Below are 27,768 nucleotides of genomic sequence, written 5' to 3' on the forward strand. Positions count from 1 at the left end.
ATTCTGCCCCCAAAAAATTTGCAAATTTAGCAGATTAGACTTAGTTCAAATTTGTGTTTTAAGTCATCCTGACAGACTCTACCCTGAAATTAAGCTATGGGGAGGTAATCTCCTTTCAGGGAGTGGCCACATCCTTAACTAACCACAACCGGGTGCGGAACAGGCAGCCACAGCCTTGGAATCCTCCCCTGGAGAAAACGCTGCCAAGTGCTGGATCTGTACACTCAGCCCAGATGGTTCAGTGTGGAGCCAGACACAGACAACCCTGGAGCCTGTGGGAAATCTGCTCAGCTCAGTGCATGGACACAAGGAAACCTCCTGTGCTCTTCCAGAACGTTTAAGCTTTCTTAATAATCTGGAATCTGTGAATCAGGCCCACTGGCAGTACCCAGCCATGATCCTGCAATAGGAGCATTGCTAACCAAGGTGAGCTTTCAATTTAATCTGTTCCATGTTTTGACTGGACACACAAAAGGAATCAAACATTAAGTGAAAGTTCCCAGTATCTTAACCTCCTGCTGGAATTTATGTCTGGCTACTCTAAAACAATGAGGCGTTTAATCATTATTATGGATAACTGACACCAGAATCTTGCAAAACTACTCTTTTTCTTCATGTACATGCTTTGATTTTTTAAAAAATCAATATTAAACCAGTAAAATTTCCTGAAGCTTGTAGTGTTTTTCTCCCCACACACTTTTTTAAGCTGGGGGGAAGGTTGCAAATTCAGGCTCTTCAAAATGAATCTCCTGTGCCAAAAATTTTTATTACACTCAGTGCTCTGAGCAAGGATCAAGGGAACTAGAATAACAACAAGGCAGCAACTACTGCTTATATTTCTAATACCTGTTGCATGTAAAACACTGGTGTGAAATAATGCCTGCAGGGAAGTAAGTGCAGCCTGGAAGTAATTTCTCAGGCAGACTTTTCACATTTTGCCTAATTCAACACAGTAAGAAACAAATCAGCAGTTGTAACAGACCTAACAAGTGACTGCAACTATCAGGATGAAAAGCCAACACAAGAGTGAAATTAAGCTCTCAACATAACTACTAGTTTGACTGCAGTGACAGAAGGTAACAATGAACAAATGAGACTAAAATTAGATGTCTTCTGGTAATATGAAATTCTCAACTTGAACTCTTTGCTAGCAGCTGTTTTAATCCCTAATAAGCTACTGAGGTACTAAAACTTAATTTCTACACGTTAGGGGAAGACAGTTACAGCTAAAGGTTAGAAACAACAAGATTTCTGAAAGGGAATTAATTTCACCTCAATTCTGGTTTTATGCATAACTTTCTGTAGAAGGGTTATGTTTTACAAAGCTTTCTTCTTTAGCACTGAAATAATAGACTGGCATCTCTTCCAAAGTAAGCTTAGCCCTTTGAAACATCAAAGCATCTCAATCTTTGGTGTTGGTTTTTTTTTAATGAGAGCACTATGCATCACCTCAGATTTGTTCTGATGTCTATGTAACACAGATGGCTACTCTTACAGAAAAGTAACCCTGAATTCATTTCAAGAACTTAGGCTGTATTGTAGTTTGGTTGTCTTAGACTGGTTTGTGGGGACAGAGCCAGCGCTAGTTGGCACCCTTTTAGTTTTCAACACACTGTGGTCTCTTACGAGTAAAGGTGCTATTTTTACCACTTCTGCAGGAAGTGCATTATCCCCGTTTCAGAAACAAAACCAGGACTGCAGTACTATCTGCTGTCTACAGACCTGTGTTTTCATACTCTTAAGTCTCCAACAGATTCAAAGAAAAATGTATTACAAGTGTCCAGTTTAGTTGGAAGGAATTTTTAAGCCCTTTATGTTTAACTCTTAGGTTAGTATCCAACATCTTCACTGACTAAAGTTTCAAACAAGACCTTCGTGGGGGCAGGTGAAGGAAACACTTGCATTACTCCAATATGATACGAAGTAAATGCCCCTGTCATGTCTGCTGAGGTGAAAGACTGTTTAAGTTTACATATTTACACTGTCCATACTGTGCTGTGCATTACACAAAAGGAAGGCTGTCAGCAGCACAAAGAACTTGGTCTAAAGAGAGACAGAAGCAAGGTAAGGGAAAAGAACAGAGTGCAAGATCTATTTGTCAAAGTGACAGGTGCCTGTTTATTAACTATTGCCTTTAATGACTGCTTGTACACTCAGCTGTGGCTAAGGCAGAAAAGTGCAGGCTGCTGCAAAGTAAAGCCCGCAAAGCAGAGAATCATAAAGATGACAAGGCCTTATTTTGGAAGTAATATCTACAAAGGAACAAGAAAAATGCACTACGAGAAAAATCCCTCAATTCTACACTTAAAACATGAACAAGCTAATTTCAGATGTTGTGAATAATCATTTACAGAATCACAAAATCATTAAGAAAAGACTTCCAAGATCATTAAGCCAAATCTGTAAAGAGCAGCTGCTTTGGCCAGGAATTTATCACAATCTGTTCTATTTTTGTTTTTTTTTCTTGTGCAATGTCATAGGTATTGCTGAAATATTAAGAGATTTATATTTCAATGTTCTCTCTATACTTCAGACCAAAACTAGGGGCAAGTCAGTTTCCATCTCAGCAGATTACCTCCTTCCAAGGTCAAAATTAAGAACAGATACTGTAGCTGAAAAGTTACATGTACACATGTTAAACTCCTTCAACCCCCTCAGAACCTAGTGTTTGTGCTGTTGTTCTAGAGAAAGGAAATAAGGCAGATCACCTTCCTTCCCCTTCCTTTCCTATACTGAAGAGCATAATGGGAATCAATTTACCTACCTATTCACATCAGTTCTTAGTATCTGCACTCCCATAACACTGAGCTGACGCATGTCTTGTTACACAACACCATTTAAAGCATTAGAGTTTTTTTTTACTGGAAGGAAATTCTAATACAGTTGAACAAAACACCAATGGCTTTACAGCCAGATAAACCCCATTTTTATGAAGGTTTATTTTCTTTTAGTGTATCATCGATGTGGCAGAATGTGCTAAGCATGTACAAGTGAGTCATCCATCGAGGGTGCAAAGGTAGGTACCACATGCAGAGAGGGCCTTATCACGAATAGGCTGGAGTAGGTGATAGTGACCAAAGTTCCCACCCTATACCTAAGCCCAACCCTTACCTCTTTGGGAGAGGTGAGGACTGAGCCACTTGCCAGTACCGCTGGTTTGGTTACAGACACTGGACTGGTAAAGGCAGAGTCACGGGTGGAGGACAGCGAGCCTGGTTTATGTTCACTTCTGTTGGCTTTCCATGGGCTTGGCTGTATTGAAAAGAACACAAAATACAGGGCAGTAAATGGTAAGGCCCAAGAAGGGGTTGCTTGCAAATTATTGAAATAAATAAACAACATTATGCTGGCTGTTGTATGGATTTTCTTCCTTCCCTCTGCAAGAACAGTCTCAACAGGTCCATTTCAACAACCATCATTTTTCCCCTGGCATTGCTGTTTCCCCCAAATCACACACAATTCTGGTTCATGGGCACCACCCTTCACTAAAACACCATTAAGAGCTCAAAGAGAAAATCCAGCATTGCCCTTCATGAACTGGAACCACCATGTGTAATGCAATTCATCTTACAGCTACCCACAGACAGGAATTAAAAAAAAATCCCAATTAAAATTACACTTCTTAGGGAAACACTGCATGCCACAAAGAAAGGCTTCCAATCACTTGACAGGAAGTTTGCCTGTGCGAGGAAAAAGCGCATCAAGGAAGAGTTTGTTTAGGGTGAGAATGCAAATTGAGAATGCAAATTATTTATTTCCTAGAGCTATGAAAACGTCCTTCATTGCACCAATTCAGCAACAACAACAAGAAAAAGAAGCAAGCAGCCAGTTTATTACAGTGCAGGATCACTTGCTGTTTTGCCCTGGATACTCTCTGCAGTATCCCTTTGAATACACTGGCCATTTGGCTGAAGAGCAAAGACTTCAAGGTAAGTTTTTGTTACTTGGAATGTTGTTCTTGAAGCTCTCTTATCAGTCAGGGACAAACACTGTGAAGTGAGAGTCTTTACAAAAACAATCCTAAGAAGAAACTTGTATCAAGTGGCACTAGCAAGACACTATCAGAACATTAAAAATACAGGTTCCTTTGACTTCTGAAGCCACCTTCAAGTCACTAGTAAAATAATTCATGCACAAATAGGATTGAGTTACATCTGAGATGCAACAGATCTTGCAATCTGCCAGCAATGAGAACAGAGGCACTATTTCAGTATGTTGTCACTGTCTACTGGGTTCTTCTATAAATTTTTAAATAGATTGCATGGGGAGGCCATCAGCTTTACTCTTCCACTCCAACTTAAAAATGAGCATCCCACATTATCAAATGGATTCTATGGCATTCACAGCACACATTAAAAACATCCCCTTCAAACCCCAGAAATACCCTAATCTGCGCAATACTTATTGCCTGTATTAAAATTAGGGTGCAGTGTGACTCTGACAAAAAGTTTCTCTCTGCAGCTCCAGGGTTGCACTGTTCGATTCCCAGCTCTCAGCTGCCCGGTGCTGTTCTCCAGGCTTCCACAAAGGGGCAGCTCAGGCAGATCCAAAGACAGACCCCTACTGCTTTCCTGGGGAAGCTCAGTGTAACCTTCATGGATTGATCGACTGCGAGCTATGAGCCATCTCAGTTAGCCAGGAAGAACATACTTCACTGCCACCAGTTCTCTTCCTTTCTGAACTACTTGGTACAACTTAACAAAACCATTTTTCATTCAGTTTTCCTGTGACAGCTTTCCAATACTGCTGACTTCGTGAAAGGAATGTTTTGACTCCTCTACTACTTTATGCACTGCAATTCCTGGACAACTTTCTAGAAGCCTTCCATCCTACCACAGCTGCTTTAAGGCTGTGACTTTAAAAAGGCATCAAGGCACACAGTTTTTGCGGCTAAGGATATGCTGATACCCCACCTTTTGGTTTTGCTAATGGTCACCATTCATTAACAAAAGCACTGTTGATGACATCAGCAGATAATTCTTAGCACTGCAATCCCCAACACTGAGGAATATCACACTGCCCCAGTAACCACAGCACCATGTCAGTGCATAAACACTTAGAAATTAGCAGCTAAATAACCAAGTACATATTTATAGTCTGCTTAATGTGATTGATCTCTTGGGCTACAGATCAAAAATTAATACCTTTTCCACTAGCCAAAGAACATTTCCTGTGTTATCAATACTGTAATATTTCAGGTATAAATCCAGGTATAATCCAGGCCTACTGGATTCAGTGAAGTAAAAACTTAATTAAAAGGAACTTAGGCAGGTACCACTACATACTGCCATAATCTCTGATTTAAATATAGATAAACAATCTGGAATGCAAATGACCTATGTAACATGTAAAGCAAGCTAACAAAAAAAGCCCTACCACTATTTTTGATGGATGCTGAACCTTCAGATCATAGTTTTATTCCAACTGTGAGCACTGAATAATGTGCTCTTTTTATCTGAGGAATCAAAACCTACATAGTCTAATTTCAGAACATGGTTAGGAAAAGCTTCAAGAGCAGCTCTCCTTGACTGAAGCCAGAGATAATCTAACAGTCTGGTCAGAAACTGTACCTCTGGCCTTTTGTTTCAAAGAACACTCAAAACATCCAGACTAAATCCAGGTCAGACTATGTATACACATGTATCAATCAAGCTGTAAAAGCAAAAATAAAAGCCACAGCAGGCTCCCTACCCATTAGAAGCTGCATTTTGTTTATCTAATCTAAACAAGAACATATATGGACTGAAAACTCTGTGGAATGAAAAGCTCCTTATAAATAACCTTTCTTAGAGGGTCAATTTATCCCAAGAAGTAGATCAACTGTCAAATTAAGTGTTTAGACAAAAATATTTGATAATCATTCTAACCACTATGATTTTTTCCTGTAGCTGGCAGAATTTAACCTGAATTAACAGACATTTACAAAAGGGAAAGAAGCTCTAAACTTACTTCCTTAAAAAAAAAAGCTGAGTGTCTCTTATTTTTCTCTTTTCTTTGAAGTGTGTAAGAATAATCTATTGTAATCATAGGGAAGATTTTGTTGGAATGTCGCAGCCAGCATTAGTAATTAATATATTTTAGAAATCAAAGTATGCATTTCTTTTAAGAATACCCTAGCTAACTTTTTTTTAGCTTTTTATATACTTTCACTATCAATTCTTTGAAGTTTCTAAGGAATCTATACATGTTGGTTCTCCAGAAAAATGGACAAAATTAGGCCTAGAACTAAGAAATTAAAAAAAAAAATTACTTGGTTTTTTTTAGCACTACTGTATTTCCTCCAGTAAAAGAACTATAGCACAAACCCTATTGCTCTTCCAGGTTGTTTTTAAGGCTCAACTAAATTACACCTGAATTGCAGGATGTTACAATCTAATCTGATCTTAGCCTCAATTGTTCTGGACACATCAAAGTATTGTAACCCAATAAAGATTTTTCAAGGTAGTCACGTGAACAGCTCAAGCACACAGCAGCACACATTCCACCTCTCCAGCACTGCTTGTTTTGTCTTATTAAGATAAGGATTTGTCTAATGCATGAGGACACACCCATTCAAATAGACCTCAGTGTAGGGACAAAACCAAAAGGCATTTTAACAGAGAACAACTTTAGTAGTAAATAGACCTCTACTGTAAAAGCCACTGCCCCAGAAACAACTGGATTCCAGCTCTTGCTACTTGTTGGGGGGTTGATTCCCTTGATCTGCAGTTCACTAATTTGGATGCAACCCCCTGTACCTTGGAAGGAGGAGCTGCAGGTTTAGGAACCAGATTTTTGTAGACACTTGGGACAATGGTGGTGGCTTTGTTGCCATTTGCCAGGTGAGAAACAGGTGATGTAAATGCAGCTGAGAAGGCGGCAGAAGGATCCTCTTTTGAAACCTTTTTGATGACCAGCATCTTGGTAGGTTGCTTGGCACTAGGGGGGTTTTCTGTAAAAACAAAACAAGAGATTCTGAAATACAGATATTCAGTTTCAGAACAGCTTCAGTACACTGTTCCAGTTCCTCCCTCTCCATCTTAGACACTACACATCTGATTCTGAGACTGTTAACCAGCTGCTCTTTCATTTCAGCTCTGAGCAAAGATACTGCATGTGGATATCTAAACACAATCTTTTCTAATTTAAACACAACAGCTTCCTTGATACTGAAAGAAAAAACCTACAGTGACATCACTTAACAGCCTTGCACCATTCTACAGCAATCAGAACAGTTATGAGCATTTTTTTGATCAATCATGGATCAGCTTTGCTAGTTCACTAACATAGCAAAAATATTTACGGAACTTATACCTCAAAAGACACAGTGCTTTTACAAACAAGCACAGTTAATATTTCTTAGGCCAGATAAGCACATTTCCAGGAGCACAACAACTTTAAAAACACTAGTAATATGAACAGGTAAAAGCCCATAAATGTTAATTGTCATTAGGTTTTGAGCAGAACAACAGCTACTCGACAAACAAGCAAAAAGAACACAATCCAACAGTACTGCAAGAAGGATTTTTGAGTTTCTTTTGCATTTGTACTACTTACAGTATCTAACCCAACTAATCCAACTAGATATTAACAAATCTGTGTTTAACTGCTATAACTAGTATCTTGTTTCACTTTTTTTTAAAGGCATAGATTCACAGAGTACATCAGGATCAAAAGCAAGGCTGTTCTGAGTTTAAAAAAAAATCAGCTAAACTCAAACCACAGAATTATGACAGTTTTGCTGTATTTCCACTATGAAGATCCCAAGTCAGGAACTAATGTCGAGTTCACTCCAATCTGCTCTGCCCTTCAAGTGATGTCTGTGTGAAATGGTAACTGCAGCATGACAGGAAGTGAACACAGAACAGTGACATTACTGCCACTGGCTGTTTTTTTATGACAAGACAAGCACAATTTCAAATAGACACAAAGGCCAAGAGATTGGGGAAGACTGTGGGAGGAAAACAGCAAAGGACAGAAAGCAGCAAACTGTCTCCTTCACTTAAAGTCTTTAAAGTATTTCTGAGTGAAAAACCCAGCATTTAAACACTGGTTACAATTTTCTGCTCCATCATCAGCATTGTGTACAGTGACCTTTACCTACCCCATACTCCAGAAGGTGTCCCTAAAGGTTTGTTCTGGTTGTTTTGTCTTCCAGCTTCTGGATTCAAAGATGGCTGTAAAAAGACAATGCAAATGACTATATTGTTCTATCATAGAAAACAAAAAAATAATCAGTATTAACATAACATTTTGTTTCCAGGAACCCAGAGTATGGGTAGATTTCTCTGAACAGCACTTAAAGTGGAAGAGAGTGCTTTGCCACAAAGACATCTAAAAATCAAGTTTGCATTCTCCCTGGTTTCTGCTGTATTTCCAATGGAACTATCAGAGGGTTCAGGATAAGCCCTCTAGTCTTCTACTATGGTTAAGTAGATTCTACTAATCAGTACATGTATAAAAAAAAAAATGAGGTATTTGGTCAGCAGCTCAAAAAATAAAATAGAATCCACATCATCACAACATGAAGAATCTATGCTAATTTCATAAATATTTTAATACAATAATTGTGCATCAGCCAATTAAAAGAAAACCACCCCAAAGCAATACTAGATTCATAATGTAAAGGAATATATTTACTGACAAAAAAAAGCTACATTTAAATTGATATCAAACTTCAGAGTCCACTTTTTAGGGCAAGAGTGCACGCAGACTCTGTGCTCTCTGCAGACTTACCCAGGATTCAGTTTCAGAATTCAACTTGGTGGAACAACTACAGATATATATCCAATCTCAAAGCAGAGTGCAGAAAATCTAAGCATCCAGTGACAAGTGTTCCTGATTAGCTATTCCTCTTCCCGTGTCCCAAATAACCTCAGTTCAAAATACAGCCATCTTTTTCCTCTTTCTAATGAATTTCTCATATGTCAGTTACTATGGTGACAGCATAACTCTCTAATAGCGAGCATCTGACATAGGAGGTATTCCTGTTCTATAAGAGTTAGGAAAAAATGTCATACCATAGCATAAATTCCTGCCTCAGTCCCTAGAAATTCATCTGTTTAAGAGCTTCAATTTTTAGCTACAGGTCAGTTTTACAGTAGACATGCTCACACTTAGACTAACAACATGCTTTGCAAACCTTTCAGGAAAAGTGTTGTCAGCCACACAGGCCTAACAGCTACACACTTAACCACAGCATACATCAGTTTCACCACTATGGCAAAAACAATACAGGAGTTACTAAATAAAGCTTGCTGCTAGCCAGCACGTGGTATTATCATCTTAAAATGAGGCAAGTAATTAGAGAAGAAACAGCCATGTAGTTGGGGAAGGCACTCATCAAGGCAAAGAGAATGAAGTACGTGGAATAAAGATTTAGACCAAGATAGACAACAACAGATTGCACAGTCACAGTCATTGCAATATTTCTAGATTTCAACAGACTTTTGACAGTCAAAAAAACAGGCTTATAGAAATTCTGAATTACAGTATTCTTGACAAATCAGGTAACAGAAATCGACAGGAAAGCTTTATCCCCATTTTCCAGCTGCTAACCACCCTGTGATGCAGGCTCCTGCTCCAAGCAGCAGCAGCTGAACAAGAGCATGCAATCACTTCCCAGGCACTTCACTGAAAAAAAACCCCAGCAGCTTAAATCAAACTGCCTCCTGTGGCAGTTTAAGTGTAGGCTCTGGATTTTGGCTTGAAGCAGCTGGAGGCATTAGTGTATTTCACTGACTCGTAAATTCCTGAGCAAAAGCCATCAAACTGCCACAACAATTTCAGTTGTGAACAGCCTTCCAGAGACAAATGCTGAAGAAGACAGCAAAAACCTCATGATGATGATACATGCAAGTGTGTACAGTATCACCAGAACCTCTCATTACAGGAGGCAGCAAAGGCTTTAGCACTGAAGATAAAGACAGAGGAATTGCATTAGGGGAAAGGACAGAGTTACCAGAACCTTACACATGATACTCCCCTCATTACACTGGTCAAGAAGAGCCTAGAGACAGCAAGAAATAGATGCAAAAAGAAAAACACATGGTCTAACAATAAAATACTCTTCAGGGGTCAGAAGAAATAGAATTAAATTGAAAAGAGAAAGCAGAAAAGGTGCACATCTCTCAAAGCATTAGCATTAAGGAAGGTACATAGTAAGGATGAAAGCTGTAAGTCCAAGTACTATTTGATAAAGTTTGAAAAACGAATGATACTCCAGTAAAAATAGAGTCAGGATGTAAGAGACTATCATACTGATAAAACCACATGAATCAAAATGCTGAGTAAGAAGGAAGTTGGTGGAGATAGTGATGGAAGAAGTGGCTCAAGAAACCCTGATCCACAGATAAACAGAGAGAGAGAGAGAGAGAGAGAGAGGAAAACATCTCTGATAATACTATTCCAGAAGATTCAAGGCAGACGGTTGCAAAGGTCTGAGCATGTCATGAACAAGCTTGGGAAGGTTATCACAAACACCAACATGTATCAGAGGGAAGGAGACAGGAAGACTGAAGCAGGCAGACTGAAGATAAGCCGAACAGATGTATTTCTAGGAGCAAAAAAAAGGCTTTGTAAGCAAAGACACAAAGTCAATGTAACTACTCTTCCTCTGCCACCTTAAGGGTTTCGCTGAAGACCTGGCTTGAATGTTACAATGCCTTCAATTCACAATAACCATTTTGCAAAACATATGAGCCAAACCCCATAATCCAACAGGTCGCCAAGTCCTGAGGGCTCTGGGTACCAATCAGCATCCTATCAGTGTCAGAATAATTTTATTAAATTTGTTGTGTCTCAAACGTGGAACGGAATGTAACTCTAGATCCTCATCCCCTATCAATGCTAATACAAATGAGATCGAAAAGCCCCTTCTTACACCTGCCACTTCTAGTGAGAAGCTACACACTTACAAAGTCTTCCTCCTCAAACTGCAAATGCTCTTTATCTTCCTTCTTCTCTTCCCTGGATTCAACAGGCAGCTTTTCTTGAAAGGCGGAACTTTTCCGAGAATGGAAGTTGCCATTCCAGTGGCGATGAACTCCAGTTCCTCCTCCTCCACGCTGGCTCACACCATCATGGCCCCGTGAGGGACCATGCCAGCCAGGCTGACTGCCAGAAAGCCCAACATGAGCTCCTTTAGAAACACCAGAATCTACAGAATCATGGCGGAGAAGGGACGGCTGATGCCAGCAGTCTAAACAAAAGGAGATAAGGATGCAAATAAAAAAAAATCAACACAGTATACAGAATACTGGAAATATCAGGTTGTTTTTCTTGTTGTTCAGCCCATGTTCACTAAGCAACTGCTGAGCTGAACTTACTAAGTACTGTGTGATTATATCAGAAAACAAAACAAGCTACACAATGCACATACAGCTACCATGAAAACCCCTTAAGGCCTGAGCACATTGCATGGGAGAAGAGAGTAGTACAACTTCCTCATAGGATGTTTTGAAAAGGTACAGTTTGGGACAATGTTTCTATTCTGCTGAATTCTTCATTCTGTAGAACATTTCAAAATGTTTGCTCTCAGGCTGCATTCTGATCCTTCTTACTCACCTCCCGCAGTTCGGAGGGGCCCATTATTGAAAAATCCATCGGAAGAGTTGTGTCTCCTGCGGCTCACGCCAAAGCGGCCCTCTCCCCGTGGAAGATGCTCTCCATGTTTCTCAAAGGTGGCTGCAGGGGACTGTGGAAAGTGAAAAGTCATGTTATGAAGCACTCATTTGGACTCTCCAGGAGCCTGTCAGTCCAGCAGTGACATTTGGCTAATTGAAAAAACCACCAACCCACACATTCCTGTACGAGTTTTCAATACAGCATCCATATCTACATTGATTAGCCAGCAATGTCAATGAGCCTGTCACAAATCCACCTGTCTCACATAGAATCACAGAGAACCTAACGCACTCATCTTACCCATGGTCAAGAGCTGTGAAAGGAGGTGATCTGTATTACTGTTACCTTGGTTGACTGTGGTGTTGAGAAGTTAAGCCAGGCAGGAACAAAGTCATGCTGCGCCATTTAGGTCCAGTGTCTCCCTTCAATAAAATGAGGCATCAAACCTCATGGCCAGGATCTGTAAATGAAAAGAACACTCCCTGTCATCTTACCAAACTGAAATAATAATACAATTTACCTCTTAAAGTTTGGCCTAAACAAATAGGAGGGGGAAAGTGCTGAAGTTTTTCATATTATACTTGAGCATTTTTCTTCTCCTGCTGACTTTACTCCTCTGACTGAAGCAAGTAAGAACTTCAACATTCCCCGTTACTTCCTATTTACACTTAACACACCCATGAAGTCCATGACAGAATGGGCATGGAGTGGGAAGGAAGCAGAACGAATGGCATAGAAAAGCCATACAAGGCAGATGTAAAAATCAAGATACAACAGAATTTGGGGTACAATTCTTCACTGATCATTGTGTCACAGTCTGCAAAGGGGTGACCACTGCATGTTTTATTCCAGAGGCTGTAAATCAAATATGACCAACTTGTGATGTTAAGAGACATTTAGAGCAGATCAGAGACCTGAAAGACAACCATAAGCCAGCTCCTGAACTCCTATGTTCTTTCCAACATATCACAGCAATTTTTACTGCTCAAAATGATGAACATCTCACTATTGCTCTGTATACATGAATTCCATCTTTTTTTGTGGAAGGTTCTCCAATTTACCATTTTGCTTTACTTTTCAACTTTAGTTTATCTAGAAGCAAATCAATACAGTATAGCAAAGTAGCAAGTACATATGATCGCTTACCCTGAGTTTGGCCTCTGCAGTCCAATGTCCTCAGTTTGTGTGCTTCAGTGACCTCTGAGTTCCTTCCTTCTCCAGAATTCTGGAAGGCCAGCCTTGAGGCAATAGTGCGTCTCGAAGCAGAGCACAAGAGGCCGCACTTCGTGCCAACTGTGCCCTTCACCCCCTCAGCTGCTCATTTTACCCTCTCTTTGCACTCTCACTACAAAAAAAAGATACCTAAGAAGGTAATTTATATTTAAAAAAGCCACGCCCACGTTCACCTCATTAAATTTCCTCTGGTTATGGTAGTACAGAAGTCAGCCTTTGCATTACAAAAAGGTTTGTCAAGTCTGCATGACAACATTCAGAGCAACATCATGGTTAATACTGAACAGATACACTCAAAGCTGCTGGACAGTTCATGATCTGCAGCAGATCAACCTAAATGCTCTGGAAAAAAGATGTTACGTAAAAATGTTTGCCCTAAATGCTGAGATCTAAACAAGAAGCATCTGCCCAAGTGCTCTTAAAATATAAATTTCATTTTTATCACATACATCTGCTAAAAAAAGGTAAAATATTTTAAAAAATGAATGTTAGGATATACTCTAGTCTTCACGTAACTTGGCTAATGCTCCACAGAGCTAAGCACTACTTGATATAAAGCTCAGAAGCAGGCACAAATTTCTCCCTGTTTTTCACCATTTACATGCTGAAACATAGGTCACATGAACAAAAAAAGCCAGGTCCAAAAATAATCTCTTCTACTCTATTTTTTGTAGACTGGGTGCTGCTTTTAAAGGGACACAATTATCCACAAGAGCTTCTTGTTCTACAGTGAAGAGTTCACTTCTGGGTCATAGTCCTCTTCCATCAAAGAGGCGAGACAGGAACTGTCGTCACTGTAAAAAACCAAACAAAACTCCGTCAATACAAGTGGCATAAACATGACAAAGTATGACTAAAGAGAAGAACAGAAAGGGAAATCAAGCAACTATAGTACAAGTGCCAAAAGCTATTTGATCTCCAATCAAAACAAAACCTGAAATAATCTAATTAAAAGAAGAGTCCCTGAAAAGGGCACTTTTACTTTTAAATGATCACTTCCCAGATTTAGTCCACAAAAGAGCAACAAAAGCAATCAGAATAAAGGGAAGAGTGGAGAAACTGCATGCAGCTGATGAAAGCGATTCCACACTTCATAGCAATTTAAAAACCTGCTGCTAAAATAATGAGACTCTAGGCTGCAGGTATGCCTGGCCATTCCAAATGCCTCATCTCTACATGCCTACATCATTCCTCACCTGCTCACCAGTACAGCCAGACTCCCCTCTCAAGAGGATGATGACAGTAATACAAACGGTATTTCATTAACTGCTCCATGGAAAATATCACCACCACCACAGCCTGAGTTATTCTGTTATGACCTCTTTTTCCTTGAACCATCCTACCTAACCAGAAGCAAATACACAGTTTAGTGATCTTGAAACAACCAAGACTGCTTATTACTGTTTTGATGCCATCAGCTGTTTCTCAGGATGCCTTTAGGTGTGCCTTATTATGCTTTTATATTTGACTTATCAGAGTTTTTTTCTTTGTTTGGATATGGTTCCATTCTTTGCTCAGTTTTGGTTTTCATTGCCTATGTTATGTCACTCTTTACTCTAACCATGTGGGTTTTTAAAAAAAGTTTTTAAGGTGATTTTCATCAAGGCTCAAAATAAACACACACTGGGAACAGTAAAAGAACAACCACCTTTTATCTTCTGGGTCACCCCTTTAATAAATCCCTTCACTTTTATGTTTTTTTTTTTTTTCTTTCTGGAACTGTATGTTACTGTTGTATAGAGGAGTTTGGAAAGATGGAAACACTTCACCTAGGCTCTGAGCCACAACCACATTTCTGCAGACAAAGCAAGAACAAGCAGCCTCACAACACGTATAAACTACCAGCCAAGACAAAGAAAAAACAGAGTGGTCATGGCCACACACAGTATTGACCTGGGAACTTTCTGAGCACCCTATCCTGTGCTACAATCTATTGAGCATTACACATTGCAAACAACCAATCTATAAAGACATATTTTTATATTAAAGGGTAATTTTTCAGTGTGCATAATGGACATAATAGAACATCTGCTGCAGACAGAACAGACTTCCCATCATGCTGAACTTGCACAGGTACAGAACTCTTTAAGATGGGTCCTTCTAAGTCTACTACCAAACATTTGATGAGTAAGTGAAAGACAAAACAGGGACAAAGTCAATGCAGTTGACTATATTTAAACAAGATTCATTACCTTCTGAATAAATATGCTTTTCAGAATGAACAGTATAGCAATTAAGGTAAGTCAAGCTATTGATAGAAGTTAAAAAATTTAAGAAGTTGATTTAGTGAACCTTGAGAATGGTTCACAGCAATGTGAAAAATGGACCTAAAGAAAGCCCACAGAGAACTGTTCTCTGGATTTAAGGTATCTAAATAAATGAACATCACAGAACTGCAGTTTTGAAGTAAGAACCAGGTCTGAGTACAAAACAAAAATAAAAACACCACAGAAGTACAACACCCAGGTTCCATTTACCAAAAAGGTTCCCAGGACCTTTGGAAAAGGCAAGGTAAAAGGAAAGCACATCAACAGTTCATGTTGCTGCGAGGCTTCCTTCCATATTTCAGCACAATTAAAGCGAAGGTGAAACATTTTGTAAAACTCCAACCACCAATTTATAGATGATCTTGCAGAGATTTGGGTCTCTTAAGCTGCTATTTTGATCACTGTAAGTATGAATGACCAGGGCAGTTCATTAAGCAGTGCCTGGTGCACCTGTAGCCCTCTAGTACAACTCCTAGACTTGACCCCAAAAATTCGGTAGGGACATACAAAACTCTTCAGTCATCGCCTTCCTGGGCACATCCCAGCACAAAAAGAACAAGGGATGTCACATTTAAATGGAAGACTTTTTGCTAGAGCAAAAACCTTGTTAGATGAAGTGCTGTAAATTACAGTAGCACTGAAACTCTTCGGTCTCCAGGATGAGCCCCCATGCTGGGTTTTACAGCCCCCTCTCACACACGCTCTGGATCCCATCCAACAGCAGATCTGCAACCTACCTGAGACCACTTCCATAACCTACCACTCTACTGACAACAGTAACATCACAAAATCCTAAGGGGCAAGACCCACAGTCTCTCCATTACCATCTCTGACAGCAACCTGTAACAAATTATTGGAAAAAAAAAGTGCAAGACCAAGAACAAATAGCAGCAGGACTCCCAGGATACTTATTCAGACTTTTAAGCCAGAGTCTGTATTACAATTTATTACCAGTCAGAGCTTCTATGCAAATCTGTTCAAGTTGCTTTGTTTTCAGACACATTTATACATTTTTGCCTCCCAAATGAGAGTGGGCACAGTTTACTTGTGCTTTGTGTAGAAGTCAACTTGTAGCTATTAAAAAATGCCAGCCTCAATTCAGCTGGGTATTTTCTTGTGCTACCAAAGTGCCCAACCACATTCTATTCGGTTTTTCATGATACTCACAATTTTACACAAGATATATTGACTCACGTCATGCCTCTTCCAAACTAAGACTATTCCTGGAAGCCTTCTGAAATACCTCTAATCACCCTTATTAGCCTTTACCCTATTCTTTAGGTTCTTCACGTCACGAAAACTGCATCAAATGTTCAAGATTTGGGAGCATGGCCCATTTATACAGTAGAAAAAGTGTGCACTTGAAAAATTTTCTTCCTAATACCTAACAGATTTTTTTTCCCTATTACTACACAGAACTGAAGTGACCTTTGATAACTACTCAGTTCTTCTAATATTGCATTTACAGTTCAATCTGTACTGATCTCTGCTTCACTGTGGAAAACACAAGGACAAAGATCATCAGTAGCCACTCCCAATTCCAGAAAAAAAGCAAAGGAAAGTGCTTGTCAATGCAAACTTAATTAATTCTCGGTTTCCTTTTAAATGAATTAAAATGTGAATTATTTCTGGTAATACAAATCAGAAAAAGAGAAAATAATAATAATAATATCACTAAATGAAATGTTCTCTAAAGGCATACCTCCTTTCAGAACAATGAAATCTGCATTAATGAGCTTTGGTGCAGAAAAAAATGGTTGTCTGTCAACTATCCCAAAATATTATTTCACCCATCAAAATAAAATAGTCTTTGGCAAGTAATCTAAGTACGAAAAAAAATTAAACCCTGTATTAGCACCTGGGTTCCACTTATTTTTAAAGGTTAATTAGAACTGTTAACAATTTATATTATCATTTTTTACATTTACCATTAAAAATGTCTTAACTGTTACTTCATAGTAACCTATTTTCGTAAGTTTTTGTTGTTCCAAAAGTACTTTTTTCCCCTTGGTAAGTGCTTAAGTTTCACAACTAAATACCCTTCACTGTGTTATTTTACATGCAAGTAGAAGTGGTCAAACTGAGTCAAACAAACTTGTCAGGTGCTCTTTTATATACCAGATTTTATAGTGTATTTGCCTAAACAAATATTAAAAACTGGCATGAAAACAGAAGGAACATACAAGCACATTCAAGTTAAAGAGACACAGACTACAGAAAGAAACATCTGCAGTCAGAGAGAAACCCCCATTCTCCAATACCCCTTTCATAAAGGTCTTGCTCTACCACTGTTGGAGGGAGTTGCCCGGTTTTCCGCCTTCTGTTTATTTTCATTTCTACTCCTAACACACACTTTATCAGAGTTAATCTCTAAACCAGAGTTTCTAAAGCTTTGACTCTCAAGCTGAGCTTTTCAGATATACCTGACAGTGGGAACCAAGGAGGTGTTCAATATGTAAAGACTTACATTGACCAGAACAAGAGCCTAGAGAGATGAGCTAAAGATAATCAGAGCCACTGAGCCATGAAATTATTCACTGGAAATGGATCAAGATATTTCAGAAGTCCTAACAAACAGAACAGATGAGCCTTAGCAGCAGTGCATTTTTCCTCTTACTTCCTCTTCCATCTCCTGCCTTGGCCTACAAGGCTGCAAAAACACAAGGGGAAGCAGTCTCCCCTGAGTTACAGGCTGCCTGCTGTGCCATGACACGCTGTTCCAGCACACCACCTCTCTGGGAATACCTGGAACTAGGCCTTCCAACCTTTGTCCACATTACGTACTGCAGTGCACATTTCTGAAATGGACACATTTTACTGGGTGTTTTTTCTGCTTCACTGTACCCTGCAAACGTTCCCAGGTCGCTTCAGCACTGCTGTCTACCACAAATCCTATTAATTGCAGCCTCTAATTCAGTTTCTCCTCCCTGCAACAGCAAATCACAAAGACGTGGAGCCTCTAGTGGAAAACCAGCATAAAAGTAAACTTTTACCCTTCATTACACATTTATCAATCCAGTTAATAGCAGCTGTAAAAGGTCACAAGGACAACACCTGTCTATCCCTGCCACAATTTCAGTTCGCTGCATTTCTATCTATTGCTCTAAATAAAGCATGTTTAATTTTAAAAAGTAAAGATTTGTTTTTCTAACCAGCCAAGTCAATTGGGATTTCAGTAATACTCCTAAAGATCACCTAAAGATCAGATGTCAGCTGGGTTGCAAAAGCATTCAGAAAAATTAGTGACCAATTTCATGGATGCAGAAAGCAGAACAGAATTTACTTCCCTCATCAGTTTTCTTTCTGTGAAGCTCTTTTAAAGTTATTTAATCAAGCAGATATGCCCGAACATTCAGAACAGACCACTTCCCACTTAGCTACTTTTCAGAGTAGTGTCACTGAATAGGTGTATGTTAGTTTATGATAAGGAATTAACACAATATGCATTCACTGAAATATCTCTTTCTAATAACCTCCAATTCACCCAATAGATTCACAAAAATAGGGAGCCACAGCCTGGAGTCCAACTCAGGAAGACTCAAAAGCATGCTACTGACTTCCTTAAGGCTATCAAAAAGCCTCATGTGAAATTTCACTACCCTGTTTTCCAGAAAAAACCCCAAACATAACAAGGTTTGGTCTTACTATCAAAAACATATTATAAAGATAATCATATTTGGGCACACAGCCTTAAAAAACATCTAGTTACAGCCCCCCTGCCACAGGCAGAGACACCTTCCACTTTACCAGAACGCTCATTTCCAGTGATGAGGCATCCACAACTTCTCTGGGCAATCTGTGACAGTGAATTACATTTATAATATAATTATAAACCTTGCTTCAACCTTGCATGCATTATTAGGCCTTACTATAAAAGACATGAGTGCAGCATAACTCGTTCAACAGTTGTCATAACAACTGGTGAGCCGTGTCTTCACAAGTTGAGATCATTCATTTCCAGTTCACCTACATAAAGTATCTACAAAACAAACTTACTTTCCTTTTCCTTTCACTTCCATTAATACAATTGTCTAGACACACCTTCACCCTGTCTGCATAACTCAAAAACAGTTCCCTTTGGAGAGGACAAATGCAGATGTTCCGGAATGGCACGTACAACTGGTAGAGCTCACACACCTGAGGTATCAGGAACCAGAACTATCCCAGATATGCCATCACTACTCGTTTCTTCCCATTATATCCCACAGCCAGCCTTCCAAAATAAAGGACAGCCCTATTAATTAAAAATACTGCAAAAAACATTGCTTAAATTGTATCTGGCTGCTGAAAAAAATGTAGTATCTAAAAATACAGAGCATCACTCATAACAGTTTTCTAGATTTATAGAAATATGAGCCCATTTTAGAATACTAAAGGATGGATTAAAATGTTAATCATGTACTAAACTAAAACCTTCCCATATACAGATCCTAAATGTTTTAGTGAAAAAGATCTATTACAGAAAGATTAACAACTTGGTTTTCAAGTTTAAAGCAAATGAATCTATCTTGCAGAGTCATCAAAACTGTTTTGTATTCTAGACAGAACACTGCAAATCTATATTCCAAAATGAAAACATGCCAGAAGCTTGGCCATACAAAAGTTCTTCCAGAGTAACAGGCTAGGGGTGGGGGAAAACCATACCAACTTGTTACATACCTGACCACTTACACAAACCAGATGACTAACTTAAATGAACTGAAAATAGGTTAAGAAAGGTCCATACAGACACATCTACATCCTAATCCCCTTTTCTCTACTGACAGTCCTTCCATTGACATCTCACACAGCTCTGCTTCACAAACAACCTGTCCCTTCACAAACTTACTTTCCACTTCTCCAAGGCCATGCTGACCCAGTCTTCCCTCCTTCAAAACTTCTAGACAAACACATACCCCCACAAAACCACACACAGAGCAAAAGCCTTAACAGTCTGGTCTCGTGAATACATATTGAAATCTAGAGTGTAGGGGGTAAGGAGATTATTTTTTTTCCTTTGTGACACCAATTAAAGATACAAGGACATACAAAAGTAACAACCCAGTAACAGAAAAAAGTGACTTCTAGGACTGTAGGAAAGATTCTTCATCGAACAAGAAAACACCACTCACAAAAACACGACCTTTAGAAATGTTACTGACTGATGATACACCGGCCCTCCAAGCTTCTGTTGAACCAAGTTTTTGCTAGCAAGGTTACCACACAAAAGCCAGCAAACTTGTCTTTGGAAGCAAGTTGTACTTAACTCAAAAGCCCAAAGCATATTTTGGAAAAGGCAGCATCATGGGGAGCCTGTACAGAAGCCTGTGTAAGATGATAAGTCTCTGGACCATAGCCAGCAAGTGTGATACATCAAAAATGAACCCTTCTAAGGGGTTTTCATGAGTTTACTCCTCAAAGCACCAAGAATACCAAGATAAGGCCATTTTAAACATGTAAAATCTAAAAGGGTCAACTTCTCATAAGCACAAAATAGGAGAACACAGGCTTTCTAGATATTATGCCTACCACCAGTTATTCCTGGATGTTTCATACTGTGCAGCCACTGGCAATGCTGCCATCCCTTATGCCTCTCTCCTGTGCCTGTTAAGATTCCACTTCCCTCCCCTCCAAGGTCCCTTTCACTGCCTTTAGTACTGTTTATGTTAGAGAACTGTGGTATTTACCTGAAATATTAAAACCTGTTTACTGCTCTGCCCTGCTGCAGGAAGTAAGGTTTCAGGGATGGTACACTTCTTAAACAAGTGCATCTATTGACACTCCTGATACAAACCAAAGAAACACATTTTAAATAGTATTAGGCTTTAAACGTGATCAATGTTCTGAACTTTGAAACAGCTTTAGCATTTTATTAAATAAAATAATTATTATTAAATAAAAATATTATTTTAAATCTGGAGAAGGTATTCTACTATTTTAATCAAATCTAAAGGTCTTTTTAGCTCTTTAAGGAACAAAATCAAACATCTATTTTGTACTGCACTTTGATCTACAGATTTTTTTGCAAGTAAGTCAAGATAAGGCTCTGTTCTGCCCAGAACCTTACACAGCACAGCACCTCGTCATGGCTGCCTTTAAGGTACCACTCTTGTCCCCAAACCCTTGTGACAGAATTAGTGAAAGGGCAATGAAGAGGCATCTGTACAGTCTGCCCAAAGCCTTAAGGAACGAAGTCACTTCTACTGCTCAGTAGCCCACACCAGGATAATGTTCTCCATCATCAGGAAAGAATTGCAAATATGTAATTACTGGCTTATCCCTGCTGTATGCTACATACCTCCTGCCTACCTGTCTTCCAGAGATGTGGATGGAGCCTAAGCAGAAGTTAAGTAAGTACTTCTCCAGTACCTTAAAAAAAATCATGGGATGGGTATTTCCCACTAAGGGTATTTTATAAGCCAGTATTTTACCAGGGTTATTACTGCTACTATAGCACATTTACATTTAAATATATTCCATGTGGAGTGGAGAAAAACATATTTCCTTTGGAAAAGAGCCTCAAATGCAACCAGACTATTTATCAAATATTTGTGTCAAGGCAAGAGAGACTACAAATCAAGTAGACGGAAGTACAGATCTGCATTTCAGATGAAGGATAAGCAAGTAAAAGGCATGTCATTTGCAAAGAGGAAGGAGAATTGAAAGTCAACAAAACAGAGGACATTCAGAAATAAGAGACCATTCTCCTAACCAGTACTGTAGTAATTCTTCCCCTCAATACCACTGCCTGGGTCCTACAAGACCAGTACTACAAACTGGGAAGGGAGGTGCATTCCAGTTATAGGTACTTCCCCTAAAGACAGCCTGCCAAGACTGAGGGACAACTCATACCTTTTCTGCCCCTCCCTGCAATCTGGATTATTTCCAAACCCTTTTACATCAAGACCAGGACAATATGATCAAACTCTGCATTTATCCGTCCGTAACTAGGACATGACAAAGGCATGTTCACTCAGCACTTTTCAGCATGCGTACAACACCTGCATTAGTTTGTAAAGTTTACATTGTCTGCAGTGGTTTTCATTTCACTGGTTTAACATTTTCAGCACTTTCTGATTGAGAAAGTATTAACAAACATCAATGCAGAAAAGTCACTGAACACAATTCAGTTTAAAACAACTCTTATACATATAAAGTAAATTGCAAAAATAATACATATTCCACTAGTTTGGTCTTGGCTTAAAAAAAAAAAAAGAGAAAAAGTGATCTCTAATCCTGTGATCTAATGATTTGCTGCAGCTGGGACATATATCCTCTTTAGATGTTCACAGTGTTTTCCTGGAGTTCTATCTACAATCTAGTCTGTGAAACTGAATTAAAATAAAGCAAGGAGTTATGGACAAAATGTTGTCCAGCTGGTTTCAGCTTTGTCTTTAGATCTTGCAGAGAATTATTGTTTTTCTGCAGGTAATCTGTACGGGCCAAGACTAAAACACTGATTCTTCTATCCTAGTGTCCCACAATAAATTAGGAATACAAGCAAAACATCTGTGTGGGAAAAAAAATACTCATACATTGCATAGTTAAGCACCTTTTCCTGAGATTTAAAAGAATTTAGCTCTACCATCTTCCATCAGATGTCTCTGAAAGTCAACTAAGCACCGCCCCCCCTTCACCAATTTGTACAGTGATCTTCAGCCTGCAGAGGTCCAAAAACTAATCCTAAAATGTCTCAAAGTATCAGAAAAACGAGTTTGTCATCAGCAGACTGGAATTCATTATGCAGCTATACATACCTCCACTGGAATATTTTTTTGGAAGCTGTAAATCAAACCAGATTAGCACACCAGCATTCTCCAGTGTATCCCTACAATCTGTTTTGGTCATTTGTATGGCTTGAAAGCCTGTCCCTGCATCTAATGCCTCACCTGAACATATTCTGCTGCAATTTCAACTCATAACTACTTGTTTTATTCGTGATGGATGTAGAAACCTGACTAAATTCTCCTTGCAGATACCTTTTAAGAAATCTTTTCTCCAGACCAAAACTTCAGTATTCCCTGACTGAAAGGCAACTTTAGAAGGTGGTGTTTTTTTTTTTCTGGGGAAGCCCCACAGACCACCCTGTATCCTAGCACTGTTTGGCAGCAGAAAAAGGATCTACTATCATATTCTGGGATCAAATATAGCCATGCTTTAAAAAAAAACTAAAACCAACAAACAACCCACCCTCAACCAGTCAAATTTTACTGGCAAAGATCAAGCTTTCAAGTTCAAAGCACCAATGATGAAAAAACTGACATGACCCACCTACCAAGTGTGACAGCTTGCAGGCAGCGACACGATGTCAGAGCTGCCTCCCAGTTATACCTGCAGGTGACTTTTTTAAGCTGCTGTATACATCACCTGCTAATGTCTGATGAAACATGTTGTATAAAACCACCGTAGAGCTAACCAATCAATTTTTTTTCCAATCCTTAGTTACAGTTTCTCTCTTTCACAGACTTTGTTATTTTCTTTACGGATCTTGTTACACAGCCATAACTTTCCCAAGTATGACATTATCCCAAACTGAACAAGATAGCTCCTGCTGAACACCTACCACTCCTCGGCAGAACGTTGAACTGCTTCATTACCTTATTTTAAATGCTTCTATATGTTCCAGTATGACAAGTGAATTTTCATGACAGTGATGCTGCTGACTCATGATAATTTAGGAACCATTACAACCCCCAGATACTCCCCCACAGAACTGCTGCCCTGCCAGCTGCTACTTGTCTGTGTAGGCAATATACCAAAACACAGTAATTTGAACCCATCTACACCAAAATGGCTGAATCCAAAACTATTGTTTTCAGACCATTTATTGAATTTGTCAGGATCACATTATCTGTGTGTTCAGTAAGAACATCTTGCAATATAGGGAAGTGAAACCACCAAAAAGTACATGACGCAGACTCCCTGATGTGAACACTCTTCCCCTGGACATACCCAAGTATTGCCTTTTTTCTAGATGTTGTGAGGGAAAATGCTCCTCAGCTCCTCAGCATTCTGGAACTTTTCCCACCCCCACAGGCTCTCAGCTCCCTAAATACTAGAGGATACATTCCAGAAGGCCCAGTCAACCTGAAGACATTAAAGCTGTCATTAACCCATTTCTCTACTTTTAACTGTAGTTCAAAGTAGAGGAAAGAAGTTTTCCCAAACTAACAGTCAAGATCATAACACATTCAACATTTTCAGGATGAGAGTTCCTTGCTGAGTTTTTTTAAGATTAACATCAAAGGTCTTTTCAGATCATCTCACGTGAGTCTTGATTAATCCCTTGATGATGGATGACGCATTGTAACACAATGGCAAAACACTCCTCTCTGCTGAAAGGCTGGAGGGAGACCTGTTGTAATCTTTACCATACACCTTCACCAGCAACTTTGTGAATACCAATAATTTCTGTGCCCAGAATAATACCATATACCTCCCTGGCAGACTCAGTCCTTTATTTACAAGTTAATTGTCACAAACTGAAGATGACAAAATTCCAAGAGAGTGTCACTCATTGCCACATACTCCTTATGTTGTGACTACACTATGGGGAGGGGGTCACATAGATAGCCAGAACCTAGAAGAGACACCAAAAATAAAACTGCTCTAAGGGAAATTAAATTAAAATTCCTAATTTCTTCTTCTATTGAAAAAAGGGGATTCCTAAAACCAGGGACATTCAGACAACATTACAGACATATTTTCTTATCAAGAGCCACTAACATCACACCACAGAGTTGTGATACTCCTTCCAGTGTGGAGGATAAAACTATGCAAAACATTGAACTGGAAATGATCACAAGATTCAAGGAGAAAACAAACCAACACTGGCATTTTTGCTAGAATATCTCTAAGTCCTAGAACTTCAGCTGCTCCTGGTGAACTCCCTAATGTACAACAGTCCCTGAGGCACAAGGTCACATGTTGCAAAGTATTTCTTTCTGAGCATCATTTATTGCAGAAAACCTCAGTTGTGTTTGGCTGCACGGGTTCAAAGCATTTTTGTTAAGCCAGACCTTGGAAGTGCAACTATTTCAGATTAGTCATATTATAGAACTGCATACACCAACACTTTGCAAAACTGTTTTGCTGTTTAATTATAGAAAGGTCTAAGTAGCATAAAGGGTGAAAATTCTTCTCCTGACTTTTGAAGATCAGCTAGAGAAGGAGCTGCATACTTTAATCAAGAATTTCCAGTTTGGAGTGATACAGCCTGATCACTAATATGTATGATCAATTAAGCCATAATGCTTCCCCTCCCTGCTTACTGTCACACTCACAGCCCTGTCTAACCTAGAACTTCTACGTCTGCACAGTGTTTACACATACATGTATGGGGCAGTGGACACTTAGCCACTATCAGTCTCTACCTAAATCCACTCCCAAAAACATAAATTTATCTTTTGACCATACAGTAACTCGTTAAAGTTTGGCACATTTTCACAGGAACATATAAAGTTACAGCACACAAGTTAAACAACATCCTGGCTTTCATGAAGTATTCTGAGCAGGACCACGTTTCTGCCAACTTCACTGCTTTTCATCAAATCTGACGAGCAAAGAGAACACGGACTTCAATTTCTCTTGCTAAAACAAATGCCACACATGATTTAGTTGGCATCCTGGTCACTACATAAGTGACAGTAAAATGTCTACCTACATTGCTGAGTTTGCAGAACCAAAACCAAACCACTCCTGCCTCTACAAATAAATTAACATAAAACTTAAAAATCCCAGACAAACCTCCTGCTACACACACTACCTCATCAACTGCAAAATCCAGTAACTATGATCTCTCCCTGGATAAGCTAGAGCAACAGTCACCTCCTGGTTATTTCTACGAAGCTGTAAGGAAAAGCTGTGTCCATGCAAGCACAGCCAGCACTCTGCTGGAGAGAGGTGCTTTAATGCTTCAGCTCTACTGAACAGAGTCAGCCCTTTTCCAATCTCTTCAGACAAACAAACAAAGCACACCCTGGAGTACACTTCATAGCTAAGTCAATCCAGCAGTTACACAACTAACTTCAAACAATTTGTAACGCTGAAAAAAAATAAGGTAACTTTAGCTCCTGAGCCAATAGTTTTTCTTCACTTTGTAATGGCAAAAACTACGTTATGACACCCCACACTCCTGAAGAAATTCACAGATCCAACCACAGGATTTTTCTGTGTTAAAATAAGGATCCCACAACTCCTGAAATACCGTTTCCATTTAATGAAAATGCTAGTGAATATTATTTTTCCTGTAGTGATTTCATTTCCTAATTTAAAACAGGAATTTCAAGATTCAGTAACACCACACAGCAGTCACACATGTGAGACAAGTTGACCATACCCTGTAGATATTCTCAAAGTAAAATTTTTTCCTAACATTCAGAAAGCATGCACTTCCCTTTGATTTGCTGTATTTCACATCTGCATTCTGCTCCTCATATTTCTGAGACACCGCAGAAAAAAACCAGGATTTGTGTTTTTTTAAAATGCCATCTGTTCCCTGCATATTTCCACTTTAGGTCCTCGTATGATATCTGCAATGGAAACTTCTGTGTCATATAGGATTAAGGCTATAAACCAGATGAATATAAAATGCAGAGGGCTGCACTTCCCTACAAATAGCTGGGGAAAAAAAAAAAAAGCCATAAGGAAGTACCACCTGAAGCCTTTCTATTCTAAATACAAAACTTCAAGAAGTTCTTTTTAAAGGGACTTTCCTCCAGAAATTATGTGAAAGAGTGTGAGAGGAAAAGCTGCTCCTCTTAAATCTGGGAATTTTATTTGTTCCTAATACTGCTCTACACCTGTTTCCTTCCTGAGTCAGAAACTGGAAGTTTGAAATACCGGTCTCCAAACGGATAAGCATGGGGAACCTTTCACTGAAATACCAGCCATATTCATTCACGAAGTAACATTTGCATAAGCTTTTTTCATAACCACCTAACATTTTTATAGGAAGCAATGTCAACTCTACAGTAAACTCAGCTTTGATGGCGCTCCAATTATCTCAGCTGTTATCTCCATTCCCCCTCTTTGCTATTTCCACACTTTGCTCAGGCAGTTGCAACGTTTCAGAGTATTATCAACATTACTAACACTTGTGTCACTCACAGCTCGGGGGCGGGGAAAGGCAGGCTGTCCTACCTGGTCATGTTAATATAAAAAGATTTTTAAGCAACACTCTTAAGCCATTCCACCATTACTTGTAAGAATTTAAATAGCTACTGTTCCTCCAAAGCTGTTTAAAAACTCGTAACTTGTGCAGACACCCACTGACTGCTCTAAAATCGTTCCAAAACAGCTCGTTACTAAACTGAACTGAATTCAAAGTCTTAAATGGATATTTGAAACGCTAGGCGCGTTCTGATCAAGTCCAGCCGCAGCCGTTTAAGTTAAACCACACAAGACCTTAGGCCAAGGGGGCATAAAACACACCGGACACACGGAAATAACTTTCACGCCGGAAAGAGCCGCCTCACGCTCGGGCCAGGCGCTGTTTCCCTACGAGCACACAGCGAGCGGCACCTGACAAGTTTCCCAGCCTCGCTGGCAGAGCGAGCCGGGCCCCGGCTGCCCGCAGCACACGTGTCACTGCCCGGCGCCGACCGCCCCTTCCCGCCGGGGGCAGCCGGGAAGCGCGGCCCGGGAGGAGCCGAAGGGAAGCGGCCGGGCTGGTGCCACTCACCCA

General features: G+C 39.5%; 1 protein-coding gene across 1 annotated transcript in view; it reads right to left on the bottom strand.

Moving 5' to 3' along the window:
• Nucleotides 1-27,768, bottom strand: part of GPBP1L1 (GC-rich promoter binding protein 1 like 1) — a 31,782-nt gene that overhangs the window by 3,441 nt on the left and 573 nt on the right. The window contains exons 2-8 of the mRNA XM_069023289.1: nt 12,751-13,631; nt 11,950-12,064; nt 11,545-11,674; nt 10,896-11,179; nt 8,084-8,156; nt 6,738-6,931; nt 3,112-3,252 (exon numbers count right to left, since the gene is read on the bottom strand). Of these exons, the coding sequence (XP_068879390.1) occupies nt 3,112-3,252; nt 6,738-6,931; nt 8,084-8,156; nt 10,896-11,179; nt 11,545-11,674; nt 11,950-12,009 (882 nt within the window). The 5' untranslated portion in view covers nt 12,010-12,064; nt 12,751-13,631. The remainder of the gene's footprint in view (nt 1-3,111; nt 3,253-6,737; nt 6,932-8,083; nt 8,157-10,895; nt 11,180-11,544; nt 11,675-11,949; nt 12,065-12,750; nt 13,632-27,768) is intronic.

The sequence above is a fragment of the Aphelocoma coerulescens genome, chromosome 8, assembly GCF_041296385.1.
Source record: "Aphelocoma coerulescens isolate FSJ_1873_10779 chromosome 8, UR_Acoe_1.0, whole genome shotgun sequence".
NCBI lineage: Eukaryota > Metazoa > Chordata > Aves > Passeriformes > Corvidae > Aphelocoma > Aphelocoma coerulescens.